General features: G+C 53.2%; 1 protein-coding gene across 2 annotated transcripts; it reads left to right on the forward strand.

Moving 5' to 3' along the window:
* Window positions 1–2,678: 2,678 nt before the first annotated feature.
* ILVBL (ilvB acetolactate synthase like) lies at window positions 2,679–14,408 on the forward strand. Of its 2 annotated transcripts, none has more exons than XM_055542457.1 (16): window positions 2,679–2,776; window positions 3,378–3,522; window positions 5,306–5,507; window positions 5,640–5,767; window positions 5,869–6,007; window positions 6,096–6,207; window positions 9,272–9,371; window positions 9,530–9,627; window positions 9,743–9,879; window positions 10,837–10,971; window positions 12,608–12,722; window positions 12,812–12,981; window positions 13,055–13,125; window positions 13,209–13,280; window positions 13,459–13,564; window positions 13,696–14,408. In XM_055542457.1, the coding sequence occupies exons 2-16, from the start codon at window positions 3,388–3,390 to the stop codon at window positions 13,872–13,874; spliced, it is 1,899 nt and encodes a 632-aa protein (XP_055398432.1). In that variant the 5' UTR covers window positions 2,679–2,776; window positions 3,378–3,387; the 3' UTR covers window positions 13,875–14,408. The 2 variants fall into 2 exon arrangements, with proteins under 2 accessions (XP_055398432.1, XP_055398423.1); XM_055542448.1 differs by lacking the exon at window positions 2,679–2,776 and adding an exon at window positions 2,798–3,112.
* The last annotated feature ends 157 nt before the right edge of the window (window positions 14,409–14,565 follow it).

Below are 14,565 nucleotides of genomic sequence, written 5' to 3' on the forward strand. Positions count from 1 at the left end.
CAGGAGAATTCCATGGACTGTATAGTCCATGGTGTCAAAAAGAGTCAGACACGACTGAGCGACTTTCACTTTCATCCTCAAGAAGAGTCAGGCTGAGCTGGTAGGTGAAAGACAGTGGGGAGGGACTGGTTTAGAGACTTGGAATAACACTGAACAGCTCTTATAGAGTGGCAGGTAAGAGCCTGTTTAGAGTAGGTTCCAGAGGGAATAGAAGGGACTTCCTGCTAATCCAGTGGTTAAGAATCCACCTGCCAATGCAGGGGACACAGGTTCAATCCCTGGGTCCAGGAAGATTCCACATGCCTCGGGGCAACTAAGCCTGTGTGCCACTACTGAGCCTGTGCTCTGCAAAAAGAGAAGCCACTGCAATGAGAAGTCCACGCACCACAACTAGAGAGAAGTCCCCGCTCCCTATGAGAGGGTAACAAGCAGGAAGGCCAGGGGTCTCCAAACGGAGGAAATAGGCTGCAAGTGTCGGACATTTTTTATCTCTCTCTTAAGCAGCAGGAGGAAACAAACTAGTGCCATTTTCCCCTCTTCTCTATACAAATTTAAAAAGCGGTTTCTCTTAAATTTCTGTGTTGCCATCGTGACACCTGGCTCCACCTGAACTTAACTGTTCTCAAACCTTGAGCTAACCAGTGCATTTTTCTTATGGAAATGTTTGTCTTAAGCTATGTTAATGTACTATCTTCAAGTCGGTTCGGCCTAAAGGCTTAGATTTAAGCTCAGAACCAACTTGACAAACAGTATGTTATACTCTGTTCTCCTAATCCATGTTAATGAAACATTGTATGGTAATCTGCCTTTCTTCAAGATTCAGGTCCAGCGGTTTATGGCCTGGGATGACTCACCTGGTGCCATTCTCTGAGTTTTGAGACATTTTTCTTTATTTAATTAGCAGACTGCTAGTAGCTGTATAACATCCAGCTAAAGAATAGCAGGGGAGAAGGCAATGGCACCCTACTCCAGTACTGTTGCCTGGAAAATCCCATGGATGGAGGAGCCTGGTAGGCTGCAGTCCATGGGGTCGCACAGAGTCGGACACGACTAAAGCAACTTAGCAGCAGCAGCAGCAAAGACTAGCAGGGGGCACTCTTTCTGCCCCCTTCTGATGTCTCTGTCGGATGCTTTCTCTATGTCTTTTATACTTTAATAAAACTTTATCACACAAAAGCTCTGAGCGATCAAGCCTCGTCTCTGGCCCCGGGTTGAGTTTTTCTCCTCCGGAGGCCAAGAATCCCGGTGTCTTTCATTCTTCAGCAACAACCTTTCACCTACAGCTAGAGAAAACCCCTGTGCAGCAAGGAAAACCCAGTGCAGCCAAGAATAAATAAATAAATAAATACCAATTTAAAAAGAATATACCTATCAATAATTACTAAAAATCAAAGCTTCTCTGTTCATGGGATTCACCAGGCAAGAATACTTGGAGTGGGTTGCCATTCCCTTCTCCAGGGGATTATTCAATGTATGTTCTTATAAATTAAAGGGAATAGAAGAACTCACGGAGGCAGCAAGCATAGGTGGATTTTTCTAAAAAGAGAAGCAAATGGACAGTAACACACGGAGAATGTGGGGCTGATGGAAGTTTTGTTTTAATGGGTGGAATTGAAGAGTTAAAAATTTACATACCCCCCTGCTCCTTCTGCCTCTGTAACTCAGCTTGCTTCTTGCAAAGTCTGAATCACGTAGGTCTCAGAAAGTGGGCACTCACAATACTAGGGTCTGGAGCTTATCTCACCCTTGTTCTGCTCTTTGCAATCGCCCAACCCCAGCAAACGTGCTTAATCATGCCTGTGTATAAAAACTCCATAACCCCTTTGTTCAGGGCTCAGAGTTTGGAGTGTTAACTCCTCTGGGCCCGCTGGCGAAATAAACCTGAGTTCTCCAACTCTCTGAGTGTAGTGCTTGGTTTCTTGAGTACTGGTTTCTGCAACAGAATGATTCTACAGAATATGAACAGTGGGGTAGAATTCTCAGAGGGCAATCCCAGAAGTTGACTTGGGATGGGAGCCAGTATAAAACGGCAGGGTTTGTCTTGGAGAGAAGCAGAGCGTTGGGGACCATAATTATTCCCCCTTTACTGATGGGGAGATCGTTTTCCAGAAGGCTGCAATGTGGCGAATCGTGGGCTGGAACGGGGACCACTCGTAGTGTTCCCTCTCCTTCACTGGAAGCAGAAAAACCCCAAGACTGCAGGAAGAGGGCAGAGCCTACGAGGGTAAGGGAAACAGTGGAAGCAGGCCTAGTGGAGAGAGGGCAGGCCTCTGCCTTTGCAGAATTGCGGTGGGGTGGGAGGCCGAGTCTGGAGCCAGAGAGAGGGTCAGGGTTTGATTGGGCTGAGATCACGGATGGTGACACTGGGCGAGGGGTCTGTGATCGTCCGTACTGGGCCAACGTGAAGGGGCGTACAGCATGCCTGATGTGGAAAGCAGTTTGGGCTCGGAATGCCGGGAATCTGCAGGCCAGCAACTTGGGACCAAGGGGAGACCGGAGGAGGGCTGATCCGCTAGACTCCAGGCTGCTGAAAGTCGTAGAAGGGCGTGGCTTCTTGTTTTAAAAAAAAAAAAAAAAAAAAAAAAAAGGGGTGTGCGTGTGTGAGGCTTGCAGCACAAGCCAATGAAAAGCGAGGGAGGGCGGAGCCTGAGCAAGAGGCAGCCAGTAGAGACAGAGCTCTTAGAGGAGGGGCCTGTGTCCCGGAGAGTGGCTAGGGCTCCGCGCAAGCGCGGAGGGGAGCCCTGGATCCAAGTAGCCAAAAGGGGCAAGGACACAGGTAATTCGCCCAACCCTTTCAAGTTGTGCGCCTGGTCACGTGACACGCAGGGCGCCGAATTCCTCTGGAGCCAGCGCCATTTCCTATGAATGAAGGTTAAAGTGCCACGAGGGTAGGAGGAGCATCCTAATACGATCTGACCTTGACTCACGGCCTGGAGTCGGGAGTCAGATTGGAGTCCAGGCCCTCGCTGGAGGGGAGGGGTCCGGCTTCAGGAGAGGGTCATGCACGCTGACTTGGGGGTGTAGTCTTGGGGTGGGCTCACCACTAGGACGAAGATTCGGGTCCTTGATATCAAAGAGAGGCGGGGCTTCCCGCCGACCCATTGAAAAGCAGGTAAGTGGGAAATAATTGGAGGCGTTGTCGCCGCGTTGACTTGTGGTGGCCTAATTTAGTTGGTCGTGGTTATGTAAGGGGCGGGGGGGTTGGGCTAGCGTTGCAAGGGGCGTGGCCTGGTTAGGAGCCTGGAGATGTAAGGGGCGTGATCGTTTAGGTGTGCGAGACAATGGGCATGGCCGGGATCTGGGCTGGGAGAGGGGGTGTGCCTTCTGGATAATTTAATTGTCGCGTCCAAGTCCTAGCACTGCCCTTTCTTCCTTAGGTGTCAGCTCATGGAGACCGCGGTGGCTGCCGCCCCAGCTTGGGGCTTCTTCTCCTCTTTCCTGCTCCTGGCCTTCGGGACGCTAGTGGCCGCCTTGCTGGGCGCCGCTCACCGCCTGGGGCTCTTCTATCAGTTGATGCACAAGGTTCGGGGGCATACAGGGGTGGCGGTCCTGGGGCAGTCAAAGGAGTGGACTTCCGTTAGCACCGTTTCTAGCTAACCCATTTCACAGGCGGGGAGAGTGAGGTTCCGATTAATGCAGAGCGACTGACTGGTCGGGAAATTCTAGGATCCGGTTGCTATTGCGGAATTGCTTCTGGGACCCTGGACTTTGCCTCTAGGAAGAGGCCACAGGGAAACTACAGCTGCCCGGCACTCCACACCCCGCCCGGCACTCCACACCCCATCTACCCCTTTCCTTAAAGGTCCCCAGTCCTTTTCACAGAGCGATGCTCCCTAACACAGTGGAGTCAGAGTACTGAGGGCAGGCCCCAGAGGTTGTGGCTGGCCGTAACAGTTTTGTGAGGGTAGCTGTCCTGCTCAAAGCTTTAGAGCGATTTTCCCAAGTACCCAACAGTTTGTCTTCATTTTCCACAAGCGGAAACTGAGGCTCAGAGAGAGTGTGTGATGACTTGCCTTAGGTGACCTGTTTAGGGAAGAAGTGACCCCACAGACCTGGCTCTGAACTACTTGGCTCCTCGCAGAAATTCACACTTTCCCAGACCCTTTCCCTGTCTTTTTTTTTTTTAAGTCTTTACTGAATTTGTTACAGTGTTGCTCCTGTTTTATGTTTTGAATTTTTGGCTACCAGGCATGTGGGATCTTAGCTCCCTGCCCAGGGATTGAATCCACACCCTCTGCATTGGAAGGCGAAGTCTTAACCACCAGACCACCAGGGAAGTCTCCCTCCTAACCTGGAGCAGCACCACTAGCCTTGTGGACTTCTCAAGATTTAAGACAAAGGCTGGGCTTCCCAGGTGGTGCAGTGGTAAGGAACCTGCCTGCCAATGCAGGAGATGTGGATTTGATCCTTAGGTTGGGAAGATCCCCTGGAGAAGGAAATGGCCACCCACTCCAGTATTCTTGCCCAGGGGAGGGGGGGGTCCTGTGGACAGAGGAGCCTGGCAGTCTGCAGTCCGTGGGGTTGCAAAAGAGTCGGACATGACTGAGTGACTGAACAACCACAACAACAGTGACAAAGGCCTCTGGTCTCTGGTGTACAGGGCTGTGTGGAAGCTGGGGCTGGGAAGCCCCAGCATCGTCTTTGCCACAGGCTGCTCCTGTGCTAGGCACTTGGTGGTTGGCAGCCTATGAGGGGGGCCTGTTCCAGTGGGTGGGAGGGGCCTGGGAGACGAGTCAGCAGTCTCCTGTTGTGGGGCCCTGATACTGGAGGGCGGGCTGTTCTGGAGTCCCAGCTGGTGGCTTCTGGCCAAGGTCACTTGGGTTCCGTGGATCCACCTTCCCTAACCTCTCCTCCTGCTTGCGCCACAGGTGCTTTGAGAGCACTGATTCTATGGGACTTTGAATCTGAGTCTTGGTCTTTGTAGTTGTAAAAGGATATATTGTCAGGAGGCTCTGATAAAATGCCTGGTGTGGCTCAGTGGTAAAGAATTCGTCTGTCAATGCAGGAGACGTGGGTTCAATCCCTGGGTCGGGAAGATCCCCTGGAGGAGGAGTTAACCCTTTCCAGTGTTTACTGCCTGGGAAATTCCATGGAAAGAGGAACCTGGCGGGCTACAATCCATGTGGGTCGCAAAAGAGTCAGACACGATCTAGCGACTAAACAGCAAAGCAACACCAAGCTTCCCCTGCCTCCCACCTTGCCCCTCCCCTCCTTCCTGGGGGAGGGGGGTAATTCCTCTGCCCACCTGCCCTGGTGCCCGCACCTTGGTCCTTGACAATCTCACTCCTCCCCTCTCCCGGCCCAGGTGGACACGGCAAGCACCCGGCATGGTGGGGAGAATGTGGCAGCCGTGCTGAAGGCCCACGGTGTGCGCTTCCTTTTCACACTGGTCGGCGGGCACATTTCGCCACTGCTGGTGGCCTGTGAGAAGTTGGGCATCCGCGTGGTGGACACCCGCCACGAAGTCACAGCTGTCTTTGCCGCTGATGCTGTAGCCCGCCTGACCGGTGAGGGCAGAATGGGGAGGGCTGGGGGCTGGTGAGACTGGGATGTCTTTGAGCGGGCAGGGTTTTTATTTTGGTGGGGGGAGGAACGTGGCCGGGAGGGTGGACCCAGCTGAGACAGGCTTTGTGTTCCAGGGACAGTGGGCGTGGCAGCAGTGACGGCCGGCCCCGGCCTCACCAACACAGTGACTGCGGTGAAGAATGCCCAGATAGCCCAGTCCCCAGTCCTGCTCCTGGGTGGGGCTGCCAGCACCCTGCTGCAGGTGCCCTGTCCTGGTGAGGGTGGGGGGCAGGTGGCAGGGACCCCAGGGAGCCCGGAAGTGCTCATGTGTTGACTTCCTGGATTTTTTTCTGTCTCTACTAGAATCGGGGTGCACTCCAGGCAATTGATCAGATAGCCCTGTTCCGGCCGCTCTGCAAGTTTTGTGCTTCTGTGCGGAGAGTGCAGGATATCATCCCCACCCTGAGGGCCGCGATGGCCGCTGCACAGTCGGGCACCCCCGGTAGGTAGTGGGGTGGGGGCTGGGCAGAGGTCCCGCCCTGGGACCTGGGGGGCACAGCAGACTGAGCGTTCTCCTTGTCTCCATGCAGGCCCGGTGTTTGTGGAACTGCCTCTGGACGTGCTGTACCCCTACTTCATGGTTCAGAAGGAGATGGTGCCAGCTAAGCCGCCCAAGGGCCTCATGAGTCGAGCGGTCCACTGGTAAGTAGCCCACTCCCTCCCATATTCCCTGGCTTCTCTCACAGATCCCTGCCAGCACCCATCCTTTCTTTGACTCATTCACTGATTTGCACATTAGTTTGAGAGGAGCCAGCCACGGGGAGAGTTTCTCCTCTACCTAGAGTTTCTCCTAGGTAGAGGAGACAGCATATGCAAAGGTCCTGAGGCAGGAATGAAGTTTGTGGGTTGGGAAAGCAAAGTGGCCCATGTGGTGGCAGCAGGTGAGCAAAGGGGAGAAGGGTAGAGGCTGAGCTGAGAGCAGTCAGCAGGAGTGCCTGGGCAGACCTGGGGCTTTGTTTTGTTAAATAAATGGCTGTGATTTTTTAAATAAAAGGTCTTGAACATGTTACAGTGTTGCTTCTGCTTTGTGTTTTTTTGGTCTCGAGGCATGTGGGATCTGAACCCCCAGACCAGGGATTGAACCTGTACCCCTGCAAAGTCTTAACCATTGGACTGCCAGGAAAGTCCCTGGGGCTTTGTTTTTAATTTGAGAGCCATTGAGAAGCATTTTAGGACCTTAAGCACTGGCATGGGATACCCTGGTTTGGTTTTTATTTTTATTATTAATTTGGCTGTGCTGGGTCTTCATTGATATGCAGGCTTTTCTCCAGTTGTGGTGAGTCAGGGCTATTCTCTCTAGTTGCGGTTTGTGGGCTTCTCATTGCAGCAGCTTCTCTGGTTTGGAGCACCGGCTCTAGAGCATGTGGGGCTCAGTAGTTTCAGCTCCCGGGCTGTAGAGTACAGGCTCAGTAGTTGTGGCACCTGAGCTTAGTTGTCCTAAAGCATGTGGGGTCCTCCCAGGCCAGGGATTGAGGCCGTGTCTTCTGCATTGGCAGGTGGATCCTTTACCACTGAGCCATCACGGAAGCCCTGGTTTGGGTTTTTGTTAACGATCCCTGTGGCTCTTGCCAGAGAGTGGACTTTGGGGTCAGGTGGAAGCTGGGAAGCCAGGGAGATGGTGTGGCAGTCCCTGGGATGAGAAATGATGGCCTGGAATCTAGCTGGTAGCTGTGGAATGCAGAGATGTGGATGGATCTCATATGAGTGTCTGGACCTGCAGCAGGACAGGATAAGGGGACGGTGAGTCCCTATAGGCCCACGGCATGGGCACAGTTCACTCTGGGGCCTCCTATGGGACTTTTGAGTGGTGAGTAGCCTGGGTGTTGGAGAGAGCAGGGCATCAGGCCTGGCGTGGGATGAGCTTTAAGGTTTTCCTGGAAGAGCTGCAAGTTTCATGAAGGAACATCTTTCCATTGAGAGGCTAAAAAAGGTTGTAAGTAGGGGCATAGACTGAGCAGAGGTATGTGACAGGGATCACTTCTGGTCACTACTGAGGTGGACCTCGCTGAAACAGGACACAGAAAGGAGAATCAATTCTCCTCCTCTTCCACCTCTGTCCCTTCCATTTGCCTGTCCTTGCCCCTCTGCCTTCTACTCCCCATCCAAATATTTAGTGAGTGCCACTATCTGCTGGGTGCCAGGATGGGCATGAATAGGACAGACAGGTCCCTGCTCCCTGGGCATATGAGGAGCACCTGGAAGGCCAGCTCATGGTGTAGCAGGTTAACTCACAGGTCTTTTATAATAACCCTTAGAATTAAGACTCAGGTATTATTCAGCCCATTTCACAGATTAGGTAACTGAGACCCAAGGCAGCTGAATGACTTGCATGCAGTTGTCCAGTTTGTTAATGGTGCACTAGGGTTCAGCCTGAAGGAACCTTCAGTGCTTAATTCACACAGCTGTGTTCCATCTGTAACGTAGCTGGAGTGAAATGAAAGTCCAGAGAGATGGGTTCAAATCCCAGAACTGCCACTAGCTAGCTGTGAACAAATGATTAAACCTCTCTCTCTCTTTTTTTTTTCTTCCAGTTTTATTGAGATCTAATTGACATAAACAGCACAGTGTAGGTTTAAGGTGTACAGCATAATGATTTGACTTGTGTATATTGTGATTAAATCTTGCTTGATGTCAGCTTCCTCATCTGTAAGGTGGACAAACATGGCTTTTTCTCTCTAGACTAAGATTTTGTGAAAAATAAAGTGAGATTATTTTGATAATGCAAAGCATATGCTGAAGTAGAAAAGAATTAATCATTATTACCTTAAATAAGAATAGGGCTGAGTCCATAAAAAAGAATGAAATAATGCCATTTGCAGCAACATGGATGGATCTAGAGATTGTTATGCTGAGTGAAGTAAATGAGACAGAGATGGAGAAATATCATATGACATCCCTTATATGGGGAATCTAAAAAGAAATGATACAAATGAACTTATTTATGAAATAGAAAGGGACTCACAGATCTAGAGAACAAACTTATGGTTGCCAGTGGGGAAGGATGGGGGGAAGGGATAGTTAGGGAGTTTGGGAAAGATATGTACACACCCGGCTTCTCAGGTAGTGCTAGTGGTAAAGAACCTGCCTGCCAGTGCAGGAGATGTAAGAGAGTCGGGTTAGATCCCCAGGTCAGGAAGATCCCCGGAGAAGGGCATGGCAACCCACTCCAGTATTCTTGTTTGGAGAATAACATGGACAGAGGAGCCTGGCAGGCTACAGTCCATGGGTTTGCAAAGGAATTGGACACACATGACTTAGTGCCTAGACAACAGCACAGTGTTTTGCAACATGCTTTATATCCTGAGTGGATATATCACTGGACCTTGGGAGAGATGGTCCCTTTTACATCTTACAGAGGAGGAAGCTCAGAAAAGTTAAGTCTCTCAACCAGAGTCACACAGGAAGCAGCAGAGCCAGAACCCAAGCCCACATCTGTCTGACCCAGTGGGTCTGGCCCCTGATTCTGGTGCTCCAGCCTGTGGCCCTTATTTCTCAAGGTCTGTGTCAGCTTGGGGTGGTCACTGGAAGCTTCCAAGGGGAAACAGGCCACTGGGCACTTGGCTGCTGGGGTCTGTGTCCCCAGGCCATTGCTCATCCACCTCTGTTCCTGCCCTGCCTTTCCAGTCCCTTTCTGGGCCCTTCTCTTTCAGCTTCTGAAACCCTGGTAATTACTCCTGGTAATGGCCTCTTCCTCTTCTCTTCGCAGGTACTTGGCGAATTCCCTGGCCAACCTCTTTGCAGGAGCTTGGGAGCCTCAGCCTGAGGGGCCTCTGCCCCTGGACATTCCCCAGGCCTCCCCACAGCAGGTGACTTACCTCTGTTCCCTGGCCAGGGACCCCCCCCCCGCCCCCCAACCTCTGCCACATGCTGAGTGGCTTCTCTCTGAATCAGTATCGGGGCTGTCAACTTGGGGGCTTCCTGGTGACCCGAGGTCAGCTCTTTGAGCCCCCACCTCTTGCCCCAGGTTCAGCGATGTGTGGAGATCTTGAGTCGGGCCAAAAAGCCCCTCATGCTAATTGGGAGCCAGGCCCTGCTGCCTCCGACATCCGCAGACAAGCTTCGGTGAGAAGCCTCCGGCCTGCCCTTATTGTTAAGGTCACATGCCTGGTCCCCTGGTGCCCTGGGAGGAGGGGCAGGCCCTGGGCCACACTCACTTCTGTTCTGCCTGGATCCCTAGGGTTGCCGTGGAGACCCTGGGCATCCCTTGCTTCCTGGCAGGGATGGCACGGGGACTGCTGGGCCGCAACCACCCCCTCCATTTCCGGCAGAACCGCAGGGCTGCCCTGAAGAAGGCAGATGTGGTCGTCCTGGCAGGTGGGCCTGGTCCTCCTACCCTCCCTCCCTTTTCTCTCCCTCTAGGTACCTCCCTGCCCATGTGACCTTGCCCCCCTAGTTGGGTACTGGCTGGCACCTAGTCTCATAATCACCCACCCTCCTACCTCTCACCCCTAATTTCTCACCAGGTGGCAGTCGTGTCTGGGACCCAGCTTTACACAGAAGGGCATGCACAGAGAGTGGGCACCTGTGAGGCTGTGTATACAGCACTTGCATATATATGCATTATATAACATTGACACAGCCTGTACACATATCTTCTTACATAAAGTGCTCTGAATCCTGCTAGGCAAATAATAGTTTTATCAGTTAGCTACTGTTGTATGATAACCACCCTAAACGCCATGGCTTACAACGCACTTATTATTTCTCAAGACCCACCTATGAATTAGTTGACAGTTTTTTTCTCATTTTGGCAGGGCTCATCCCTGAGTCTACAGTCAGGGATGTGGGAAGGCAGTGGTTGGGCTGGCTCATGTACTTGGGGGTTGACTGGCTGCAGGACTGGGCTAGCATGGCCTCGGTTGGGGTAACTGAGTTTTCTCTTTCCCCCACCTCCTCCTCCATGTTTCTCATCATCCAGCCAAGCAGCCTGGCCTTCTTCACTTGGTGGGTGATGAGAAACATGCAGGGCTTGGGGAACAAGGTTATATTAGAGAGAAGGGTGGAAGCTGCAAGGCTGTTGGAGGTCTGGCTTCAGGAACACACGCCATGACTTCTCGCACATTCTTACAGGCCAGAGCACCATAGGTCTGGGGGCCAGTCTAGGTTCCAGGAGTGGGGACCTGCAGTCTTATTGCAGGTGGCACTGGCACAGGGAGAGGTGAGGAATGAGGACCTTTCTGCATTCAGGCTACCACAGTGGATTGAGTAAGGTGGCAGGCACCCCCAGGAAGCTGGTCCTGGGTCTGCTGAGACCCCGTCCCCTTTCCCCAGGAGCAGTGTGTGACTTCCGCCTGTCCTATGGGCGTGTCCTCAGCCGCAGCAGCAAAATCATTGTTGTCAACCGTGACCGGAAGGAGATGCTGATCAACTCAGACATTTTCTGGAAGCCCCAAGAGGCTGTGCAGGGTGAGCCCCTCCTTTTTTTTTTGTATGTGTCGCTTTTCTTCTGGCCTCTGCTGACAGCTGGCTTGAGCTGGGTGCTGGTGACCAAGGCCTGGATCCTGCCCCAGGGGGCACCCAGTTGGCTGGAGATGCATATTTGTCCCTTAGACTGGTAGGTGCTTCTGGATGAACTAAGGGTAGGGTTTTTTTTAGAAATCTTTATTGTGCATAAAATGGTCATTCCCCTTCATAGGTCAGTTGTTACTACCTCTAAAATTGTTTACTGTAAACCAGAGCTTCCCAGATGGCCCTAGTGATAAACAATCCTCTTGCCAATGCAGGAGATGCAAGAGATGCGGGTTTGATCCTTGGGTTGGGAAGATCCCCTGGAGGAAGAAATGGCACCCCACTCCAGTATTTGTGCCTGGGTGATCCCATGGACATACAGGCTACAGTCCATGAGGTCACAAAGACTCAGACCTGACTGCGCACACATGCACACATGCACGTGCACACACAACATGTGTACCAGGGGGAAGGTCCGGGAATGTGAGTGTGATCACGTGTCCTGACTGTACTCTCCCATGTTGCCCGCTGCCCTTAGGGCCTGCCCTGGGGTCTCTCAGTTTTTCTGTCATGGCTCTTCTACCCCTGTTCAGTCCTCTTCCACAGCTTTTCCATGTCCTGCTTTGCCCATCGTTCCAAGGACGTTGACTCTACCCTGCAGTGTAGGTGAGAGGGAACTTGTGTCAGGCAAAGAAATGGCACCATGTGCATTCATGTTTGGGAAGACCCACTGGAGCAGCTGATGGGCAGCAAGTTGGAGAGGACCACGTAGAGGCTAGGGGGCTGTTAAGGCCAGGACAGCAACCATGAGGCCTGGAGTTGGGATGGGCAGGGAGGAGAAACTCAGCTTTGCTGAGCCTCTGTGTGATCCTTTCTGAGGTAGAGCTGATGAAAGGTACATCGTCATTGGCTAATTTGGTTGCTCTCCAATACTCTGTGTGCCTGGGTTGTCGAGATGTGCTTGGACGACAGAGGTGTTTTTAGTGACATGTTTCAGAGGCAGAATTGACAGGTCTGTGTGACCTAGGGTGTGAAGGCGGAGGCAGGAGACAGAGGCAGATATGAGTTTCTAACTCACTTTGTAATTTTTTTATTTTTGGCTGCACCGGCTTTTCTTTAGTTGTGGCCAGTGGGGGCTATTCTTTAGTTTCAGTGTGCAGGCTTCTCATTGTGGTGGCTTCTCTTGATATGGAGTACAGGCTCTAGGGTTCCGCTCCTGGGTTCTAGAGCACAGGCTCAGTAGTTGTGGTGCATAAGCTTGGTTGCTCAGTGGCACATGAGATCTTCCCGGACCAGGGATCAAACCTGTGTCTCCTGCATTGGTAGACGGATTCTTTACCACTGAGGCCCCAGGGAAGCCCCGCTAACTCACTTTGGCCTTGCTCTCCCTCTCACCCCTGTTGCCCTAACCCTGGTTCTGGCAGGCTCTGGGGTATTTCACCCATTTTGCCTTAGGCCATCTCCACCCCCACCTTCCCCGCTGCCTGCTTCCTTGCTTCAGATGCCTGTTGGCTTCCTGCTGCCTTTGGGCCTCTGGTGCTTAAAGGGTAGGAGGTGGCCTTCTCCCCACAGCTGTGCCTTCTTCCTTCCCCAGGAGATGTGGGCTCCTTCGTGGTGAAGCTGGTGGAGGGCCTCCAGGGTCAGATGTGGGCCTCAGACTGGGCAGAGGAGCTTCGGCAAGCCGACCAACAGAAGGAGCAGACCTTTCGGTGGGGGCTGGGTAGAGTGGACTTGGTGGGTCATGGGTTCCTGGTGGGCTAGGCTGCTGGCTCTGCTGACCTGCCTTGCTCCGTCACAGGGAGAAGGCACTGATGCCTGTAGCCCAGCATCTTAACCCGGTGCGGGTCCTGCAGCTGGTGGAGGACACTCTGCCTGACAACTCCATCCTGGTGGTCGATGGCGGGGACTTTGTGGGCACAGCTGCCTACCTGGTGCAGCCCCGTGGGCCCTTGCGTTGGCTTGATCCTGGTAAGGGCAGACCTACACCTGGGGCAGCTTGCACTCCTCTGGGCCTCTTTACACCTGCTCTTGGTTCTCCTAGGGGCCTTTGGGACTCTGGGGGTTGGTGCCGGATTTGCACTTGGGGCCAAACTGTGTCGGCCGGATGCTGAGGTGAGTCAGAGTGTGCTGGGTGCGGGAGGCTTGCTGCTTTCTGGGCCATAAGCCAGCCCAACCATCCTTGGTACCCACCTCAGGTCTGGTGCCTGTTTGGGGATGGAGCATTTGGCTATAGCCTCATCGAATTTGACACCTTCGTCAGACACAAGGTGACTGGGTGGGCTGACCCAAGGGAAGCTCAGAGCCTGGGATTCTGGGAGATATCCTCAGGGGTGGGCTGGGGAGGGAGCTCCTTATCTGGCAGAGGTCCTGTCCCTGCCTCTCACCTGCCGCTGGCCAAGCCTTGGGACTAAAGGCCTTGGCCTGGCCTCCTCTCCCTGCCTGCAGATCCCAGTGATGGCCTTGATAGGAAATGATGCTGGCTGGACCCAGATTTCCAGGGAGCAGGTGCCCTCTCTGGGCAGCAACGTGGCCTGTGGCCTGGCTTACACTGGTGAGAAGGGCCTGGATGGGCAGGGAGGGGGAATGCCATTTCAGGGTCAGCTGAATGTGTATTCCTCTCCTGGGCTACCTGCATGGGGGGCTGGGTTTCTGCCACCATTCTGACTTGCCCTTCCGTTTCAGATTATCACAAGGCAGCCCAGGGACTGGGGGCCCAGGGCTTGCTGCTCTCACGCGAGAATGAGGATCAGGTGGTCAAGGTGCTGCATGATGCCCAGCAGCGGTGCCAGGATGGCCACCCGGTTGTGGTCAACATTCTCATCGGGAGGACGGACTTCCGGGATGGCTCCATCGCCATGTAGGGCCTCACGGGTCAGTCCTCTTGGCTCTCTTCCCACCCCTGGACTGTGCCTAGCTGGCTTGGCGTTTTATCCTTGCCTGCCCTGGGCCTAAGCCATGAGGCCCAGTGACCCTGCAATCTTCCCTGAGGACAGGGAGGGGCTGGACGGAGTCAGAGCTGAGAGAGGCTCTGACAGCCCTGGGGAGTCCTTGGGCCTATTTGTGGGCTCAACTGTGTCCCTTCTCCCCTCCTCACTTGTTGTTCAGTCACTAAGTCGTGTCCATCTCTTCGCGACTCCATGGACTGCAGCACGCCAGGCTCCTCCGTCCCTCCACTATCTCCCAGAGTTTGCTCAAATTCATGTCCATTAAGTCGGTGATGCTATCTTAACCAACTCATCCTCTGCTGCCTCCTTCTCCTTTTGCCTTCGGTCTTTCCCAGTATCAGGGCCTTTTCCAATGAATTGGCTCTTTTGCATCAGGTGGCCAAAGTATTGCAGCTTCCTGTCTCACACACTGAATAAACCACGTCTGCTCCGTGGGGGCCCAAGTACTCATCCCAGAACCTGTGCATATTGATTTATTGTCCACAAAGATGGAAGTGAGGGAAAGAGGGGGGAGACAGGAGGGGACCCTACTCTCCCACTGGAACTCGGGGGCTCACTAAGGCACCATTACTGGGGATTTCAGGGTGCCTGGGCACTGCAAACTCTT

Source organism: Bubalus kerabau, chromosome 1, assembly GCF_029407905.1.
Source record: "Bubalus kerabau isolate K-KA32 ecotype Philippines breed swamp buffalo chromosome 1, PCC_UOA_SB_1v2, whole genome shotgun sequence".
Classification (NCBI taxonomy): domain Eukaryota; kingdom Metazoa; phylum Chordata; class Mammalia; order Artiodactyla; family Bovidae; genus Bubalus; species Bubalus kerabau.